Here is a 21555-nt window from a genome sequence, read left to right as displayed (position 1 = left end):
TTACACTGAGGGTACCGGTATGGGCTTGGTCGAAGCGCTGCCATAGTCCAAGTCGCTGGTGGTGTGGTAGTGCAGGGCAACGTAGGATTTGGTAAATCCGAATGTTGAGTTCATGGGCTGTAAGCTATTTGGGGTGCTCGCTTCCTGGGAAGGGCTACTATTATAGATACTGTAATAGGGCTCGACTCGAGTGTTCATGGGGGTTGAGCTGCTCTGTCCATAGTGCTGATGCCCGTAGGACGCCTTAGGACTCAGCACGCTCTCCTTGGAATGGCTAGGACCGCAGGCTTGGTCCACAAACTTTTTCTGAGGTTTGGGAGACAATACGTATGCTGAGTTGGTCTCGTGGTGGGACGACTTGTTCCTGTTAACTTCCAGGCTGCCTTTGCCCACGGCTCGAAGCCTCGTCTTCTGCTTGCAGCAGAAAAAGACAAGGGATAGGTACTGCAGGCACCAGAGGACTCGCCTCCGAAGTCCGGCGCTGTTGCGGGAATATATAAAAGGGTTCAATCCAGATTTGAAAAAAATGAGAGTAAATCCACACAGCTCAAACTGATAGAGCACAAAACCACCGCTGCTGGACAGCATGTCCTGCACCAAAGAGATGCCCAGGGGCAGGCAGCACACCAAGACAGAAAGCACGATGACGACACACGTCAGCACCGCTCTGGAGTCTTTGGCTGCGGACAAGTTGACGGCTGACACAAGCTGGCCTAGGTGTGTGGCGTAGCCGTGTGCGTGGCCGTGCTGCGGCTTGCTGGAGCTCTGGTTCCTGTACAAGGCAGGCAAGGCGCCCTGCCCAGCCCCAGCAGCCGGGGGTCCCACGAAGGGCTGCAGCCTGGAGGTGCCCACCACCGCAGGCGGGCACTTCCTCACCTGGGCGTTCCTCCGCAGGGCCTGGGCAATCATAACGTAGGACACAGACACCACGGCCACGCAGCAGATGAAGTCGGTGACGTAGAGGTAGAGGATGAATTTCCCGTCCCCGCGGGCGAAGCTGGACATGGGGAGGCAGAGGCGGGAGCCGTGGGTCCTCAAGGTGGCCATGGTGGCCAGGGTGAAGCTGGTGGCCCAGAGGAGCAGGGTGAGCAGCAGCGTGCAGGGGAAGGGCGCGGCGCGGTGCGGCTGCTTCCCCAGCACCATGCGCAGGCGGTGCAGGGCGATCACCGCCACCGTCTTCAGCGACATGATGATGAAGCCGGAGCTGGTGAGGTGGAAGGCGAAGCAGAAGGCGCCGGGCACGCCTCGCGTCGAGTCGAAGAAGAGAACGAAGGCAAACATGGGGGCAGCCACCCCGCAGATGAAGAGGTCGCAGAAGGAGAGGTTGAGGATCATGAAGTCGAAGTTGGTCCTGAATTTCCTGAGCGCCGGGTCGAAGAAGGACAAGAAGACGATGAGGTTGCCGTAGGAGCCCAGGCAGAAGACGAGGGCCAGCAGCGAGGCGCAGGCCGCCAGCGTGGCCGTGTGGGTGCCCTCCCGCAGCCCCGCGGCGGCGCTGCCGTTCCCGCCCAGCGGCAGCAGCGCGGCGGAGGGGGGCTCCTCCTCACCCCCCGCCGGCAGCCGCCCCGACGCGTTCATCTCGGGCCCGCGGCCGCGGGGCCGCTCTCGCACCGCCACGCGCGCGGCCGCCGCCGCTCCCGCTCCCTCAGGGCTGCCCCCTCCACGGCGCCGCCCGCCCCGCCATGGCGCCCGCCCGGCCCGGCCCCTTCCCCGCTCGGCGCGGCCGCGGCGGAGGCGCCTCCCGCTCCGCTCCGCTCCGGAGCGGCGGAACCCGCGGGCGCCGCGCACACGCGCACGCACGGCGGAGCCGCTGCTCCCGGGCCGGGGCGGCGCGGCCCCCTCGCGCTCGGCGCCGTGTCGCAGCGCTGTCTGCTGCCGGAGCGCGTGGCCTTTGAGGGTCCTTGCACCGCCCCGGGCACGGGCACCGAGCGGCTCCGGGCTGCGGGGATCCTCCGCGGGAGCGCCAGCAGAGCGCGGGGCCTACCCAGGGCTGTCGGTCAGCAGACACAGCCCGAGAGGTGAAAGAGCAGGCAGGCAGGGCGCGGAAGTGCTGTGAAAATACAGGAGACGAGGATTTGCTTGCACACGGGCTCTTGTCACACCCCGTACGTTTCTACATTTATATGCGAGTCCATCATCTTCATGGGCTGCCACAGCAATCCTGGAGAAGCACAGCAACGCTTCACGGAAGCCTCAACGCAGTGACAAGAGCATTACGCTGACATCTGAAAGCTCGGCAGTGCTACTTGGTGGTTTATTTTTCAACACGTTTCCTTCTAAAACTAAAAGCAATTTCTTTCGGTAAACCCATGACTCACAAGAGCCAGGCCGACGAGCCTTGCATGCTAAGCATAACCTCCCGCTGGCAATCAGTGCAGACCTGCTGCTGCAGCCTGCCACAGGGAACACCAGCAGCCATGGGAGCAGGCTGCGACCCAGGCACATAGCTCAGGGCACTGCATTTTTTGTGGGATTGGACATCATCCCGAAGCCAGAACATCACATGCACAGTTCCCCGTGGCTTCAAGCCTTCCAGCTTGGGCACTTCTATTTTCATTCTTGCTTGTATTTTTCTTCCTGAACTCCGTGGGTGAACCCTCAGTGAGTATGGGGCTTTCGATGGATGAGATACAACATCCCAACTTGTATTTTTTATGAACCACGTGATTAAACAGGCAAGCATCAATTACTTCAAAGTCAAAGTACTGGCACGACACCGTGTAAGTGAACTTCTACCTTAGTTTCACATTATGCCTAATGTCTACACTAGACCTGACTACTTCTGCAGTGTCACTTCTTATCGCCCTTAAAAAAGGGCAGTAACACAGTTTGTAAAACATGACAAAACATGAGCCCTCTGAAACAATAGGAAAGGCCAAATAACTCTAAATGCTTAAACTTGGATGAACACAGACTGCTCATTTCCCTTTCTCACCAGATTAGCAGGTGGAAATAAGGTTGCATATGCAACCTTTCTGTAAGTCCGTGTAGTTTAAAGGAGTTTGCGTGACTCTGATCTCGTGTGCTTTTGAAATCACCCTGTGAGACTCTCAAAAGCAGACCGAGTCAGAACTCAGACCTTATAGAAAGTATTCTAGAGCTGCTTAGGTACAAAATGGCACAGAACTGCACTTGGACAACGTGTGCTGTGAAATGCTGTGGTCAGTGGCACGTGTTCAGCTGAGTGCCCACAAAGGCTGCAGGAGGCAGCAAGCACAAGAGGCGACTGGAACACAGGTTTACACTCAGAAAGTAAGGGGATGAACCGAGGCACAAAGATCTCCATGGGAACACGAAACATTGTGCAGTCCCTTTGGCTCAGCAAAGCATCTCACTGGCCTGGCTCTTTCAAGTAGGTCATTTCCTCCAGAGTTTGGAGCGAGGGAAAAAAGGCAGTGGAAGAAATCAGCTTAGGTTTTGCAAAACAGCGAGCACAGGATCAGCAACTTTTGCAACATCTCACACAAGGTACTAGAATATTAACTCTTTATTTACAGTACTCTCACACCCCTCCTTAGACCAAATTCATACAAGTTTCTAGATTTTGAGAATCATTGTGGCCAGCAAGGCTCTCTCCCTTTGGACAGTCTGCCTCTGTAGGACACAGCTAACTCCCCTGAGCACTGTGATCCATCAGAAATCACACATGGTCTTGCTAGCAACCTTTGCAGGCAGCCACCTGAGCCTTGTTCTGTACTGAGAGATCTCTGGACTCAAGGCTGCTTTACTAAGTGCTATTCTCTTTCCTAATGAAAGGGTAGCAACCTTTTTTCCACATCAACTCATGAGATTTTCCTTCTAAATACCTTTTAATAGCTCATAGCATCTACTGACAGGTAGAAGAAAAAAAAATACCAGTGCAAGCCAACTGCAGCTTTCATGTTATTTGTGCACGTTGCCTTGAACATTTTAACAATATTCTTTATCTTCTGTACAGCATAACTTTCTCCTGAAATCAAATCACCACTTCTTTGCTGTAGACTGAAATTACCACTGCTCTAGTGCTGAAGTGCCATCTTGGGGTAACCCCCACTAAAACTCTTCCCCAGAGCATGGTTATCTCCACACTGCAGAATGTGGAGATCTGAAGTTAGGTTTAGGTTAACTTTCTCCTCCTTGCTAGGGATCCCATTCCCCAAAGCTTCCTCAGCGTGACTGTACAGAAAGCATTTGATGGGTTGATGGTTGGAATAGGCGATTTAAAAGTCTTTCTCAACCTTAATGGTTCTATTTTGTGACAGGGAACAGAAAGATGTTGCTTTCCAGTTACCAGCACAGTGCCAGTAAAATTATCCCTACTGTGAATTACTGACTAATTTATGCTAAAATCTTGCAAGGACAATGGTCAGCAAAACCTGATTGATCAACTGATTGATCCTATTGATCAACTTTTTTTTTCCCCCCACCCTTCATATTACCAGGCTATTATATCTTCCTCAGCATGGTAGAAAAAGAAAGCTGAGTCTCTGCTGCAGGATTCCAGGAAGGCTGAAGCTGTGAAAGGAAGCGCACGACTGAACCAAAGAGTATGGACAGGACGCTGGGAATGCCTAACAAAGACTGACAGGAGCACCCATCCCTGTGTCCCAAGGATGGGACTCCCAGCAGCCTAGTAAAGAAGTATAATAGGGCATATACCTCGACATAAAAGGATTACAAGTCATAGTGTACCACATCAGATATAACGTTCATCTCTTTTCCTCTTTTTTTCTTCCCTCTCAATCAATACCCAGTTTAGTTTGTTACTGACACAGCCAGTGGTGAGTCTTGGTGCCACCTGTGCCACCCAAAAGCACAGTTTAAGCCTTACTCCCCTACTTGATCACTTTTTTTTCCTTATCAAAATTAGCATCGTTCTGTGATTGATTTCAGCACATCTGCACATGAACAGATGAGCTCACCATGTCTGCTACAGTACTAGTTAGTTAACCAGCCAACACGTACTTTAAACATCATCCTTGGCAGCAAATTAGTTCCATTATTCTTATTTCTTCCTCTTCAAACTCATTTCTCTAATTTAAGTGTACATCTCAAGCACCAGGTACAGAGTGCTTTGATGTAAAAATACTAAGCTATTTTCCCAGTAATTAGAACTAGATCTTCAATCCTTAATGCTGCCAGAACTCACTGCTAAGTTCCACAGTAAACATATGTCTCATACAAAAAGCTCAAAAGCACAGCAAACAACTTGAAGTTATATTCTCAAAATACGAGATCTCCACTTTAGAAACACACACGCACCAAAAAAGCAGATGTTACAAACAGTCCATTTATTGGGTCATAAACTACGTACACAACTGAAATAATTTTGGCACTACGCTATGCAGTGGTTACACCTGTGTGCTGACACTCATTAAATACTGCACCAGGAACACTGCTGTGCTTTGAAGTTTGGAATGAGTGGCACACTCAGCAGGTAGATCACTCGAAATGTATCAGTGCTCCTGTAGGGTTGCATGGAAGTTGAAACACACCAGCTTACGCATTATTTCAACGTACCTCACATTCGATGAGCTTATCACATCAGAACATGTGATGTCAGCGTTTAGAGATGGCCACAAATGTTCATTAAAATCTGAATGAGACATAGTAATAATGATATACAGGAAAACTGAAACAAAACCTCTGCCTCTTAGACATGAAGAGATACTCTGTTAAAGAAAATAATTTAGAAAACTAATAATGGCATTTGATTTGATACAAAAGCCAGAACTACTACATTATTAACATCTAAGTATGAATCTTTACAAATTAATCACACAATGGTATTATGTAAAAGGTTGCAAACTGTACAATGTTTGTCAATGCAACGCCTCTACAATTTATACAGTCTTTTACAACTATGTAACACATATTAAACATGTTGTTAAATAGCCAATAGATAGTCTCTGAACAAAGCTGCAGGCAAAAAAAACGTCAAAACAGAGCTTCCACAATCTCTGAACAAGGTATGCTTGCTCAAATAGCAACCATCTTTATGAGCACACACTTAAAAATAGTCAGCCACTCAGTGCCTTTTCACACTGTGCATACAACTCATTCTTTAAATTCAACCATTGCTTCATTGTCCACAACTTCATACCATAATTATGCAGAAACACCCAGAGTCTTTCAATCCTTAAAAATATGCAGATAATCATGGATTTTTATTCCACACGTGGTCAAGCTATCTACGAAGACCTGGTCAGGCAGTAAGAGCTTTCACTTCCCCATTTTGTCCTGCCATAATCTGCACTGCACAGACAAGATCAGCTATTTACATGTCAACAAGATAGAAAAAGGCAATCCTGTCCTGAGGTGGATTGAATGATACAGAGCCCTTCACGTGGTGGGCACTCAAATCCAAGTAGTGAAAAATAAACTCTGAGAAAGATAGGTTCCTGGTCTTTTATGCTGACTAGATTACAAGATGCATCAACAGAACTGGAGAGCTTCACTGAGAATATTCTGATTTGCAGCACTCTCTGGTTCTGCATATCTTTGATGTTAGGAAACAGCTGGGAAGAAGGGTCAGAAAAAGAGGGCAAGAAATGTGCTGTGTAAGTCACTGTGTGCAATAAAGCAGAACCAAGAGTGATATGTAAACGTAGGCCAATGGCAAGGGTCTTGCAATAAACTCAGTCTGGATCTGTGAGCAAGGGAGACTCTGGGACTCCCTGAGCTACTCCTTGGGGAGGTGAAATTCTCTTGAATAGAACCAGGCCCTTACATTTGTATTTAAAAGAGGTTTTGATTAGGCATCAGGATTTCCAACAGAAAGCTTTCAACATTTTTTTTTTTTTCCAATTTATTTTGAGTATCCTTTAGTTTGCAGAAAGGCTCCTACATACTCATTTTTTTCCAGGAGATATCTGAAATAAAAATGATTCAAAATAATTACTGCTTCATGCTATCACCACATAGATTCATAGATGCATTAGGTTGGAAAGGACCTACAAGATCATCTAAGTCCAACCAACCTCCTATCACCATCCCTACCCACTAAGCTACTAAATCAAATCCCTTAGCACTTCATTTAAACACTTCTTGAAGAATAAAATAAAACTAAAATTTTAATCTAACTTCCAATACTGTCACAAAACATCACAATATAGTAGAGCTCAGAATCCTACAGCTTAGGTTCAGAAGGAGATTCACTCTTCCTGGACATGTCTGTGTGAAAAGACCCAGCCATACTGTGGAGGACTGAGCAGTTTGGTAGCAGACCCAGATGATAAACCTTGCTGGGTGACAGGCTCAGGTCCTCAGAGGCATCAGAAGAGCAAAGCAGCAAGCACCTTGCTCTGGAGGTTAACTGCCAGGTATTTAAGACAAGCAACCAGCAAAAAAATGGTGAGTGGGAACATCCATATTCAAGGCAAGTGTGCATGCCATACCAGAATGTTAGGCTAATACTGGGACAAGAAGAAAATGGACAACAGTTACCCCCAAAAAGTCTGATGCTGATCACTGATATATAGGGGCAAGAGACCTATATATCTGGCAACAGCCTTTTCCCTGTGGTTTAAGGTTTACCTCCTACAATCTCTTACAATCTGCTAGACTGGCAAGCTAGAGTAGATTTCATATGACTGATGCCTTTTGACTTAGGTTGACAGAAACAATCTTACCTACCTATGCATAATAGCATGGTGAAACCAAGAGGTCAGTAAGCACTAGTAGTTGGTCATCTGTGAACTGCTGTTTATGCTCCTGCCAGTTGTCGTGATGGGTCCTCCGGAAATTCGAGAGTGTTTTTTTCACAGTCATCTGCATAACAATCAGTCAGGACTGATCAGTACCAGTTATAGATTAAAGTTCCGTGGCAAAACCAGCTTTAAAAACAGCAAAAACTAACTGCTGAATAGAGAATTGTTGGAGCAGCTACAAAAACTAAGATGGCTCGAGAACTCAGTATTTTCTTTTTTCCCCAGTTCTAGTTGTAGTCTTTTGACCCGTGTCACAACTCTGACACTCTAGTAAGATACATTCTTTCATGCTCAACTTGGAATTTAAAAGAAATTGACATTTATTTGAAGTTTAAGTGAAATGTTTGTTTCCCTTTTTCCTGAGTTTTTCAAAGCAATGGTTCATTTCAAAACATGAGAAAGAGTAGATGAGTCTAATACGTAAGGTGCAGAGAAAAAAATTAAGTCCAATCAATTCAGTTTTCTGATTCAGGAAAACACATCGTAGTAAATTTGGTTAAATTTAAGGAATTCTTCAGCAGTAAGCTCACAGTTAACAAAGGAAAAAGTCAAGAAAATCCAACATACAGAGTAAAATTAGTAAGTATTTCATTAAAAAACTTATTTCTAGAGCTGCTTATGAAACCTTGTTATAACAAAGTTTTGCTGTTGTTCTGGTTGAATAGAGGAGGATCTAGGAAATATTAATTCTATCTTTGCACATATACACAAAAGTAACTTTTTAAATTAAAAAGGCTTTCCTCACAGATATAGCACTTGCAGCTGTTTATACTTTGAAAGAATTTTTGAAGAACTATATATATACTTTGAAGAATATATATATACTTTATATAGTATATACTTATACTTTGAAGAACTGAAATCATAGAATTGCCCAGGATGGACTGAGCCCACTTTTTAAGGAAAGGAGAACTAAAATTGAGTTGAGCACATTTTAGACATGCTACATTACAGAGAAACACAAACTAAGAATTTTTACCTCAATAGGTTGAGGATCATTTAGATGGGCACTGAGGTCCATTAAGAGCTGTGGCATCCAGGTGGGTACGTCATACGGACTGGACAAAATACATGCACTAAGTCCCAGCACACCAGCATGGCGCTTAACCAAGTCTGCAATCACACAACGTTCATTCACATTTATATGAGCCCAGGCATTGCTCAACAACACAAAAATGAAAAATCAAAAATTAAAGTTTTGGGCTTTTTTTTTTTTCTTTTATTACCACCAGCACTGCAACAGTACAGCAGTCTCTGCAGGAAACCCCATTATTTTATGAATCGTATATTCAAATCCACACAAGCCTGTGGATCTCTGCATCGCTTCTGCTTTCCTACATCTTCAATTGTTAATGGAATAACATTTGTGTAACTCTTATAATACAATTAGAATTGTATAAAAAATAACTTGCAATGGATTTTATAAAAATTTCAAATGAGCTTTTTCCTTCAAGAATATAAGCTATTTTAGGTTCTTCACATAAAGACTGTAAGTATCTATACAGTAAATTGAGCTGTATCTCCACTGTTCCCTGTTCCTACATTAGAAGTATGTCTTTCCAGCAATAGAATTACTTGATGACGTGGAAACCCACTCCCTCTGGGTTAAGGGAATGTGACCACACGCACTAAACACTTGGTCAGAAAGCAAAGTCCCTAATAAAGGGCACAATAACAAAGAGAACCTAAATTGGGTGAGGTATGAAATTGTTGTAGCAGCTACAGAGTTTCCTTTACTGGGGAAACAGCTGGCTCTCACTATCTTAACTATACGAGGTATATACATGGGCAATGGAGTAACCTCAAGTCTTAATTCTGGGAAAAGTAGTAAGTTAATTTAACCTAGGAATGCATCATTTTTTCTTTGTAGTAGTAAAGTACTGTTATCCATAATGCTAATCAAACTCCCGGAACACATCAAAAGGATCAGGACTGAACTATACTATGCTACACATGGAAATGTAGAACAGGGTAAGTGACAAGTGATTGCCTCCAATGCATTACAGGTGCTTAGAAATGAGAAATACATGTTTGGGCAACCACCTTATGTTTCTCTAGGTCTATGTTTGATTTTAAAATACTTAACCACAGGATAAATGCAAATCCATCTGGAGTGCTTGCAGAGTAAGCACTTAAGGGTAACATGGTATATTTATTTATTCTTAACCTGCTCCTACAATGCAAGGTTTTAGTATCCAAAGCCCTTTTCTTACCACCAGAAGGAATTGTATCCACAACAGAACCCAGGTCTCGCTTCCGTTTTTTTGGCAACCTCATCTTGCACAGCTGTTCAAAGTAGGTCTGCATGGGACTGTCCATAGTGAGAAAATTGCACTGTAGAAGCCCACTCAGCGTGGTAGCAGCCATTTCTCTCACCTACAACCAGTGAGTACACGCCACAATTAATAAGTAAACATGTACAACAAGAAACAAGAATGTATTACTATCACACTTTCAAGCATATCCAGTCAGGCCAAGTTACCAGTCTTTGACTAAGGAAAATCTTAACATTTTTATCCTGTTATCTCGTAGATCATATACTACTACTACTTAACTATAAGGCAATTTTGAAAACTAACAAACTAACAAAAACCAAAAAGGTATATTTTATTCAAAAGCATTCTTTTCCTTCCACCCCTCAAATGTATGAGAAGACACTGGAATTGACAAAAGCAGAAGAATTTCTCCCAAGAGAAGGTACAAAGTAAGTTTACAGAATGTCATGGGTAGAACAGAATCAGCTTGGATAATCCAACATCAGTACTCTTTGAGAAACTCCAGGCACTAGAGGTTAATAATCAGCAACAACTAAACTTCAGTGGTTTGCAGTTGACAATTCAGCTCTTTAATGCTCCAGCATTGCTTCCCGGGTACAAGTTCTTTCATCGTTTGCTTTACTACTGGAATAAAAATTGAATCACTGCTCAGATAAATATTCCTCTAACACTGAAACCCAAAGGAACAAAACCTAATGTAATTTTCACCTGCAGACCAATCCATTTAAAATACAGATGTGTCTCTTCATTCGCTTTACACTGCTAGCAGATTACAAGCACAGACAACTCAATCACCCGCTTTCAAGCCATTACCTCATTTACTCAAAAGTCCACCTCATTTACTCAAACCCGACCAAAGCATGACATTTTTTGAACTATGAGACCGCTGGATTCCCTCAAACTCACTTCCACTTTAAATGACTGCAGGCTGACAAAATCCTTCTAACATTTAGCAACTTGAAAACCCAATTGACTCGCTGAAATACTGATAGCTGTTGCCTGATTTACTGCTAAGTACAGACTGTTACAAGTAACTGTAAACAGAACATTTATCTATCTGAAGTACAAACATTTACTAATGCTCTGAATCCAGTGCAGCAGATTATAATAAATTACATCCTTGAACACAATGTTCTGAACCTCCACAAAGCAGTAAGTATAGCTGCAAGTGCTACAATAATTAAACACAGTAAGCTAACAATAAGCTCTTGAGATTTCACTTGATTTAAATTTCTACGACATATTATTCAACCATGATTTCCTTTGTTAATAGCATAAAGAAATATGAACCGAAAGTCTGCCAGTATTGTTTAACAGCAATTTGTGACTCTCTTAAGAACTAGGCTATTAAATGAAACATGAGTGCTAATGCAAGACCCAAAAGAAGCAGAAGCTTGGCTGTAAAGTGAGCAAGCTCCCAAGTGAACTGTATTCATTTACATCATTATTTGCTGTATTAGAACCATTTTCATTTTTAAATTAATAATCTAAATAACATGAATGCTTTGTTGCAAGGAGAACCTAGAAGCAAAGCTTTAAAAATCACATTAAAAAGTTAATCATGCATCACATCATCTAAATAATTTACAGATCACACACACACGATGATTCACCAAATCTAAAAGCTGCAAAGCAGAATATCTTTTTCATAGTTGTTCAGAACTGACTGACCAAGATCGACAAGATCACAACAACATCAGAACAAAAGGTAACATAAACAAGACAAACATCACTCAATAGCACGAGCAACACTTAAGCATTATACATGCAAAGACTACTTAGACATGGAAATACTCCAGTTACTTTAATATTGCAGTGTCACAAGAAAACTGCTCATCAAGCCATATGGATACCACAGCACAATGTGGTATAATTTCAGTATGACTTATAAAAATAGAAATAAATGAGACATCTTTCATACAAACTTGGTTATCCCTTGAAACATAACCTCACGTTGAATACAGTCACTTTCACTTTTCCTTTACTTCTGACTGAGTAAACAGAACTGCAAATCATTCGTCCTTCTGCTCTGATATGATGATTATATTATGGCAATATGAAACCAGACATGACATTTAGCACTAGTTATACTTCTATTCACAGAGATGATTTTTCTGGACTGAATATTCTTTCCCCTTGCCTAGCTGAAATATCACATCAGTTTTTCTTTTTCTTTTTTTTTTAAACAGTCACAGCACTCCAACCAGGTTCACGATTCCCCCTTCGCTTTAAGAAGACAGCTTTCCCACAATACACCATCCTTTGATCCTAGAGGCCTATGTTTTAAGCTGGATGCATGGAACCTGCATTCAAATAGTCAGTCACATTGCAGTTTGACACTCGGTGTGCTGCATTTGCCAAAGTCTTCTGCATTTTTTTTTCCCCACAAACAAAAACCAGGGTAACAATACCTGCCACCAGCTAAAGCTAGGGATTCCACTGAAATGACACTCATGTTCAAAACCCAGCATCAGAGAATTCCCAATAAATGTGGGAATTACCTCACAGAATACTTCACCTTGTCAATTTTTTTCAAAAATGAAAAAGGTTTTCTTTTGTTTTCAGAGAAACAGTCAAACTTCCACAGTAGCAACATGATTATAAGTGGTTATGAACATAGGTAAAGCTTTTGATTTGCACCTCTGTAGTGCAGAGGAATAATTTTGTGCATTTAAAATCACTAAAGTGCAATGGAGTGAATAAAAGGTATTTTTCAAAAACTATATGAGATTATGAAGTAGGTGCTCTGACTTGTAGGCAACAACTTTGCTAGGATTGCCATGCTTTGCTTTCAAAAACACGAAATACAATGACAGATCATCTTAAGATCAATATTGGCATGACTGCATGAATAGTGTAAGCACTGTTCTTTTTATGCCAAACATTTTCAGCCATAAATATTAGCTCATATATTTGAATTATTTCCAACTCCCTGTTCACAACAGCAAGCTTTACATCTCATGTCCAACTGCTGCTTTTAATGTCACTTCAGGAAAAACTAGAGCAGGACTTTTGTTTTCAGCAGGTTATCATCCTTCACTCTTCTTTTCTAGAAAGAAAGCACCCAGGCAAGACAAAGGATTTCCTTGATGTTTGCTAGCAATGCAAACAAAAGGACAGTGAACACATTGCTGCAGGGTAAGTCGAACACATGGGAGGTTAACAATATTCTTCACTTGAGCTTGAACATAAACATTCTTACGGTAATTTCATTTAATAAAAGCCTTCACTTCTGTACATTTGTTCTACAGAGTAAGATACTACTTTGATTCTTCTCCAGCTTTTGCAAGTCTGACAAACAAGATGATGAATCGCATCAAGGCAGCCTTTCCCTCCCACCCCCTATTTTTATCTTTCATCTTCCGATCCTGACAGCACTTTTCAGAGCATGCTGTACTCCTGGAACACTCCAGGATCTTCAATAGTACGCACGTACCAAAGCCAAGACTTTGGATTTTTATCTCCTCCTGTCTTTATATAATGAAGTACAACTAGCCTAAGAAACTAAGAAAAGTGACAAGTGAACTGGCAAACGATTACTTTCTTGAATAAGAAGAAATAATTGAAGAAAAATAAGAATATGACAAATTCTATAAAGCTAGATATATTTTCAAGAACAGAACAAATGCTAAGCTAGAAATACCTTCTGTATTAACTTACATCTGGTAGTTTCTGTTCATAAAACTTAACCAAGAGAAGAAACCAATCATGTGAAGCTAAAAAGCTGAGCAGAGATAGGACTTACTTCAAGCTGTTCATCTTCCAGGAGTTTTATAACCAGCCATCTAATGTCATTGACTGCTTCTTCATTGTTGAGAAAGATGAAGAGATTGTAGAACACCATGGTCTGGAGGTAGGTTAATATGGTATACCTAGCATGCCAAGAATTGCTTCTTGCTGTCTACAAGTCAAAATAAATAAATATTACAAAAGAAGAACGAGAAGAAAGGTAAATACCACATGAAAAGCTAAGAAGATTTAAGAAAACCAACAAAGAAAGTTACTTTAATTGCAACTTCCGTTTTTCAGATTATCTTTTTTCACACTTAATTTCCCTAATTTTTCAGATTAATTTTTTTCCACACAATTTATAATAATAAGCAAACAAAACACCAATAAAAAAGCCATGGAATGCGTCAGATAACATGAAGCTTTGAGCTGTCTTGACTGGACTCACTTGTTTTAGCACCTGAAGTACCAAAGGCACTTGCTGAGGATATAGCAAACCCTGAGACATTAATGATAAACACATCTTTGCATCTCTTTTGAGTTCATCATAGCTATTGTCATTTTCCACTGGTGCAATCTGTAAAACAAGATCAAAAGGGCTTCATTAAATAACACAAGGCTTAGAGGTGCTACCATCTAGAAAGAGTTGTTCAATCATGGAACAAAAGAAGAAACTGAAGATTAGAACAGAAATACATGCACTCCTTTATGAATGTAACACATTTTCCACCCCGAAGTAATAAACGTATGAGATATTCATCTTTAAGTCACTACTTTGAGGAAACCATTTAGTAGACTAAATAACCAACTGTAAGTGTACATCACCATGAGAAAACATTTGGGCCTCATCAATATGCATGTTTTCTGTTGCCTTTACTGGTTTTCTTCTTAAATCAGAATGCCCTCTTAAGTTTGGTTTATATATAGCATCACAGCAGCAATTAAAGCAGATACCTTGAAAAATAAGGGTAAAAGCTGGAGTTGCTCTGTGACAGCTGTAGAGAAGGACCGTCCTGCACTTGCCATCAACCACTTCAGAACTGTTATTAAAAAAAGAGAAAACATTACTGTAAAAGGTCAGTAACAACAATCTGACAACAAATGATACATCAAGTTCTTTGCTAGCGTAGCAAAGGAGACTGTTGTGTATTACACCGAACCTGTGCTAGCAGTTAGGTTTGATCCCCTAAAGTTGACTTCTAAACTTCAGACCTGAAAGAGTTATCACCTTGTTACAGTACAGATCTGGGAAGTGAAATTCTATACTGCAGCTATGTGATCTGCAGTCCTCAGTCATTCTATCCCAACATACCTCAATGTTAACCCCATTAAGTAACTCACTTGTTTTCAAAAGTTTAATGCCCTGAGTTCGTTCATCTTGCTCTCCAACTCCATTCTCTTCCATAACATGATTTTGAATTTCTTCATCTACTTCCATGAGGGGTTTAAGATTTTCAAGTATTCGAGTAGTAAATTCATGGACACGAGGAGATTTAGTTGCAGCAGTATTTGGCAAGGAAACATCTATCATGAATATGTAGGTCAAAACACTAAGACAAAGAAATGACATACAGTTAGCATGATTGTAGAGCAATGAATATAGCTAAAAGTGACCTTATATAAAGTTGCTGAACTAATAAGTACTGAACATAGAAAGCACATTTCTTTCCATCTTATTTCAAAACAAAATGATCTCCAAATACCTTCTTTGTGGATAACTGAAACAAACACAGCTAAATAACCACGGAACTAAAATTCTCTATTCCCCTAAACAGATCTGCAAGTAGTTCTTAAGGCACTAATATGCTCTTTAAAGAATTCCCTGTATAATTATGTCTTACTAGGACTTGGGCAAAATTAACTTGTTTAGAAATCTCATACATAAAAATAACAGCCCACATACATGAAGTAAAACTGGAGAAATCATCTTAAGTTTCTGAAGCAAGTTTGTTAAGAGTAACACTTTCTATCTAGCAGAATTCACACACACAAAGATAAGTTACCATAATAGCTGCACTAGAAAGACACTCAGTTACCAAAATATTATAAAAAGAAAAAAAATTGAACTGCAGAAGAGAACACTGACCTTCCTATTCTCTCTCGGACATTTTTGTAAACCTGGGTGAGTTTAGGTTCCAAGTACTTTAACAGTCTATGTAGCAACTCTGGTACTCTCCATTCCTGCTGTGCAAGGCCACCTTGTAGCACATAAAGTCGGCTAGAAATCAGAACAAGACATTTACAGTCATACCAAACCATTTCTCCCTTCTCTAGCCACCCCAAACTCTTGTCTTCAGTGTTGAGTGTGTCAAAGCATAGAAGTGTCTTTGTGTGGGCCACATGCACAGATGGACAACATCACAGAATGTGAGAACAGTACTGCTGTTATGTCAGTTCCAGAACTTCACATTCTATTAACTAGATTTAAGGGCATGAAAATTAATGAATAAACTGCCATTGTGCTGGGAAAGCTAACCAAAAAGGAGCAGAGTTTTGCTTCATGCCTCCACAAGCCAGCTGTCACAATACAGTCTCAGTGCATTTTATTAATGCTTTAATTCCTTTATTCAGCCACAAACAGTTACAATTAATTTTTACCATGCATCGACAAACGATCCTCCTTCTCCGCTCAATGGAGATTCCAACAGCAATTCAAATAACCAGTGCAGTTTCCTAGGATCTCTGCTCTCCTGAAAATAAGCAGGTATCAGAAACATGAAGCACATTAGGGACTTTTATGCAAACATTGCATAAGCAAGTTAAGTTTTGAGAAAGATTTTATTTGCATGCGCTTATTCTATTGAGAAAGTGCAAGGTTAAATATTTTTTCCACAACAAAACTCAATATTAATAAAATACAGTGAAGCTACACACAAAATTAAGTTCTTAATTGCTTGTCAAAACAAGTGATATTGAACAGAAGAAACGAGAGCTGGTTGCTTTTTCTTTTAAACATACTTGAGTAATTTGACACGGGAATTTTGCTAATTAATTGCCAGCATTTTGAGTGACAAGCTATGATGAACTTTGCTGAATGACTTCAAACAGTAACTGATATTTGTGATCTAGCATTTACTCTCCTCCTCAGAGGATCCTTAGCACACCACAGTGCACAGAAATGTTACTGTTACTGCACACCTTTGAAGCAAGAATGTGTAATCTGAAAAAAACCTGCTGAGTGGTAATAAGAGCACATCACAACATCACCCATTATACTCATACATCTCCTCTGAAGAGGCAGAAAATGAAGGCTTTATTTCCTTTCTAAAATGCTACATTTAAGGCAATTGCAAAGAGCAGAAGAAAATTTCCTAAGCAGCTGTAAGATTTTCAATGGGTGTTGCTTTCATATTGTATTTATAGCAATTTGTTGTAGCTGATAAAATATATCCATGCATCACTAATTATGAGACTTACTTACATATAGGTAAAACTTGGTCATGCTGATGTAAATTTACAAAACAAATGATGGACTACTTACACATGAGGTTGCTATGCACATGCCCCAATCACTGTATGTTTCCACTGTAATGTTGGACAACGCTGTTCGAAGCAACGGACAGAGAAGCTTCCAAAGTTTTTCCACCTGCTCAGCAAGACAAAACACAAGATTTATCTATTTAATGGCTGCTTAACCTGTGTGACCCCAATACCTTCCATCTTCTCAAAACATGGGAAAATACTGTTTCTAAAAGTAGCTATTCTACAACATTTATAATAGGGAATGAGCATCAGAAATACAATTTCAAGAACTTTTTTTTTTTGCAAGGTGTTTTGAAATACTGTGAGTTATGAATGCACCATGTTCCCAGTGACTTAAATACTATCAGACTATGCACACTATTTAAATGTCAGGCTGCACACACTTTGCTTCTGGTGGGAAAGCAGTTTCATAAACCTAAATCACTCCCTCCTCACTATTTATTTTCAAATGAAAGAACTACTTCTCTCAGGATTACTTCTTAGCATAGAAATACATCAAAAAGTAACCCAGACATCTAGGTCTAGCTAAATAAAAATGTACAGGTCTGAACTGAACATAAGCACCACTTATTCAAATTGGAAAAATGCAGATGTTAGCTTTGCTAAGACCTTAAAGGTTAACTGTTCTTTGTTTTCCACTGTAGCGTTTTGCTGACACCTGCCATTATATAGGCTCCTAACCAAGCTAGGGACTGCAATGAAGCATTACGTACTGTAACTTCTTACAGCCCTTTCTTGAGACTTCAGTGATGCATCAAGAGCCCTTGATTTCATGGGTTTAATGCATTTAATAATTCAAGCTTATTCCTTAACTTTCAAGAGCCACTCAAAAACACTGCTACATCACCTTCTCAAATGTCCAATGTTTAGAACCTCTTATCAAGCCAGCTATAATTTCAGCAACACATCTCTGGGTGCTTTCATGGGAGTCTGACACAAGGCGTTCCAAATGGGGCTGCAGAACTGGCAAAAAGGCATCATCAAAGTTTCTAAAAAGGCCCTGAAAAAGACAATGTGAAAGTGTTTTCACTAATTATCAGTCTAAACTACTGTCTTTGTAAGAACATATGATAATAAAGAACTTTAGATTTTAATACACAGAAAGTGAAATTACAATGATTTTATTATATAATTAGATAATGCATCCTACAGACTTCCAACTACTCTTTTTTAAGTAGTTAATCAAAAGAAAGGGTTAATGGGATTAAGCACAGCAACATATATTTATACATTTCCCTACAGTAGGGCACAAGATGTGTGTGACTTTTCCACACTAGGATAATCATCTACAAAAAGGAATTCAATTCAATTATGGAACTCTAAGTACCTTGAAGAGGCAAAATCTGCGAGGATTAAATTTATCTTTTCCTTTTCTGTCTTCTAAAGACAGAAATTTTATTAACTGTTCAACAAACTTGGGATCAGAAAAATGATCATAGATAATTTGTTCTGCCTGAAAAAGAAGAAAAAAGAAGATTAGCTTTGCAATGCTTCATCACCACAGTGATACCACAATCTTTTCAAGTACCAATTTTCATTTTATTTCTACTTCTGGCAGAAAACACGCCTGGATTATCCACTTCCCTCTCTAGTTTTAAAGAGAATATAACGTAATGTTTTGGGTACCACCTAATTTTTAATTCTATTAATGGCTTCAGATCTTTCACTTCAGTTACACAAGCCCTACAAAGTATTAATTCCCACTGTCATTAATTACCTTGTTCCAAACTCTGAGAAAGATTTGAAAGCAAACGGTGAAGCTCTCGTTAACACCGTTTATCGCTGACTGAAAATGCAATGTATAAAAAGTAATTTCTTCTATGCTAACCCAGTAGGTATGAAAATACAGTAGAAAAATGCTATTTAACATGTTTTTTGAGGATTTAGGCTCCTGCACAGCTATCACTCATAGCTTGTTAAAAACATGATTATAATCAGTGATGACATGGTATTTGAGTTCAATCTCCACCTTTGCAATCAAGCAAAGTGTTTCTAGGTGTTTTATGTAAGCAATGTCCAAATGACAGACAATGCTTACGTTAAAATAAAGGATTTTATCTCCGCAACTACATAAATCTGTGGACAATATTAAGAAAGAAGAGAAAAGTATTATTAAAGAAATATCCATACAAATGAAATACGCTAAAAAATCTTTACCTCTGTCAATTCATCTCTCCTTCGTCCAAGCTTTGGTTGCTGCTCAGCTGGAGCATAAACTGTCATAGTTCTGGACATAAAAAAAAGAAGTAAAAATGTTTCAAAGTAAAGTAAATGTTATCATCATCTTCTGTGTTCTCTATATTAAAAATGGGGTTTATTGACTTCAAAAAGCAAGAAAGTTTATAGAAAAAATTAAGCCTATAATTACAATGGTACTGCTATATAGCAAGCAATCCAGAACTATCAGTGATAGACTGCTATACATATTTTGAAATCACATGGTTTTAAAATATCCACATTTAACCTTAAACCAGTGCATAATTTTGATGGAAGAAGTTTAATAGTCATAAATAGCAAGCATTTATAGCACCCCATTTGTGGTACTATACTGAAGAACACCAGGTTGGAATTGAAAAATGCGAAGGTGGAAAAACATGCAAGAAAATACTAAGCAAAGGATAATTTGTTGTTGCTGCTGTTCAATTAAAAAACAAAAACAACAACAACAAAAAACCCTAACACATTACTTAAGTTCTCTCTTGTTGGTTTTTTTTCTGCTGAATTTTATAATTCAAGTTAATACACGTTGGTTAACAGTACTCACTGAGGCCAGGTGTAATATCCCCAGTGTGTCTTCTCCACAAAACAACATGACTCCCAAGCCTCCTTTGTCTTTGGTAAGCTCTGACTGTCGTAGTGCAGCCACTGGTTATCCAGCCTGTCACCTGCCTGAATACTAGGAGGCTTAGGGTTTCCACCTGGTTAAAGAATAATTTAGGTTCTATCACAATTGTTCATCAACATTTCCAGCAAACATTACAGCTTCCTTTAATTTAAGTCTGTGTCTTCGGTCAGTTTTTTCCCCTTCAAATCTGCACAGATATTTGATCATGAGATTAAAAGGAATGACAATAGTAGAAATTCCTTCACAAATTTAAATAAACATGCCATTTGAAATGATGAGACAGTGTAAGAGAAAGTATTTAAGTTACTCTCACCAATTACAAGGCTTTCTGAAAGGAGAATGACCATAACCATATCTCTTAAGTTTTAAGTCACCACAAGTAATTGAATAGCTTAATACACACCAGTATGCAACGGTACATGCAATGTTTACAATACATGAAGTATATTAATACTACATAATATAATACATACATAATGTTTCTAACAAAGACAAACTAAAAATTTACAATTTAGTATCACCTATTTTGTTTGAATGGGACATTAACCAGAGAGAAATGAAAAGCTTGAGATTCCATGTTTAAACAGAAAAATCTAAAAAAAAAAAACAACACCAAACCCTGTTAAAATCTCATTTTTTATTTAAAATAAACTTACTTATTTCATATGGACATATGGGCACTTTCTTGTGTGTTCTCTTGAGCTGCTTAAGAACACCAGCCACAGCTGAGATGGCCATCTAAAAGACAAAACAAGGCATTACTGCACCCATTTCATAGATTTATCACCAGAAGGATCATCTCATCAGACACTGTTTAAGCAAGCTTCTCTGCCCTATAAAGCTAACAAACACTGCAGCTAACATCACCAAACTAGTGGCTGCAATTTTAGTCATTCAGTGGGCAGGAATGGTGTTGAGGCATTTCTAGAGCACTGAAACTTCCCCACTCCACAAGGAGGTGACCTTTACCTTCAAGCCTTGCTGAGAAGATGAAGGGAATGAAACATAAAAGCACAGAACAGATGACACCGCTTCAAGTAATAAGCTGTGGACGCAAGAAGCAGCAAAAACAAACAAAAACCCACATATGTAGAAGGATCCTAAACAAAATAAGTACAAACAGGCATGTTTTTCACAGTTCAGAGTTCCCATCATTTAGTGTGGCTCCAGCACCACCTAGACTGCCACACTCTTGGTTTAGGAGCTTTTAAGCAGATAAAACATCTGGAAGGTCGATAGGAATGCACGCCCCAGTTTTGTACTGCATCACAGCAGAATAACAAACATCTGTGCTAAAGTCCAATGAGCTGCAAAATAAAGAGTCTATGTTGGTCTTACCTTGCGAACAACAATTGCATCATGGTTGAGACACTGCACAAAAAATCTTATGGCACGGACGGGCAGAATCCTATCATCCCTCAGGAGCAGGGACAGAAAACCAATACTGATGTGCTCAAACTTCCAGGGACTGAAAATCAAAGCAGACAGTAATGTAGTAGAGTTTTGCACAGAAATAATCACACAGGTTATGTAC

The 21555-nt window shown here is 40.3% G+C and overlaps 2 protein-coding genes across 2 annotated transcripts in view; both read right to left on the bottom strand.

Annotated features, from left to right (window-relative positions):
- On the bottom strand, positions 1–1578 carry GPR75 (G protein-coupled receptor 75). The gene has a single exon (XM_065739371.1). It carries the CDS (start codon positions 1576–1578, stop codon positions 1–3), a length of 1578 nt encoding a protein of 525 aa, XP_065595443.1.
- Positions 1579–6607: 5029 nt separating this feature from the next.
- The window catches only part of PSME4 (proteasome activator subunit 4), a 57779-nt gene continuing 42831 nt past the window's right edge, over positions 6608–21555 (bottom strand). Inside the window, exons 31-47 of the mRNA XM_065739465.1 lie at positions 21360–21489; positions 20678–20759; positions 19941–20094; positions 19334–19403; positions 18504–18629; positions 18024–18176; positions 17175–17279; positions 16292–16383; positions 15780–15911; positions 15035–15243; positions 14648–14733; positions 14142–14270; positions 13710–13865; positions 9902–10064; positions 8668–8801; positions 7611–7749; positions 6608–6851 (exon numbers count right to left, since the gene is read on the bottom strand). Coding sequence (XP_065595537.1) covers positions 7615–7749; positions 8668–8801; positions 9902–10064; positions 13710–13865; positions 14142–14270; positions 14648–14733; positions 15035–15243; positions 15780–15911; positions 16292–16383; positions 17175–17279; positions 18024–18176; positions 18504–18629; positions 19334–19403; positions 19941–20094; positions 20678–20759; positions 21360–21489 — 2056 coding nt within the window. The 3' untranslated portion in view covers positions 6608–6851; positions 7611–7614. The remainder of the gene's footprint in view (positions 6852–7610; positions 7750–8667; positions 8802–9901; positions 10065–13709; positions 13866–14141; positions 14271–14647; positions 14734–15034; positions 15244–15779; positions 15912–16291; positions 16384–17174; positions 17280–18023; positions 18177–18503; positions 18630–19333; positions 19404–19940; positions 20095–20677; positions 20760–21359; positions 21490–21555) is intronic.

The sequence above is a fragment of the Cyrtonyx montezumae genome, unplaced genomic scaffold, assembly GCF_038088225.1.
Source record: "Cyrtonyx montezumae isolate F1298 unplaced genomic scaffold, pur_monq_1.0 scaffold_24, whole genome shotgun sequence".
Taxonomy (NCBI): Eukaryota; Metazoa; Chordata; class Aves; order Galliformes; family Odontophoridae; genus Cyrtonyx; species Cyrtonyx montezumae.
Note: the sequence above shows the minus strand (reverse complement) of the source record. Positions and strands in the feature narration are given on the sequence as shown.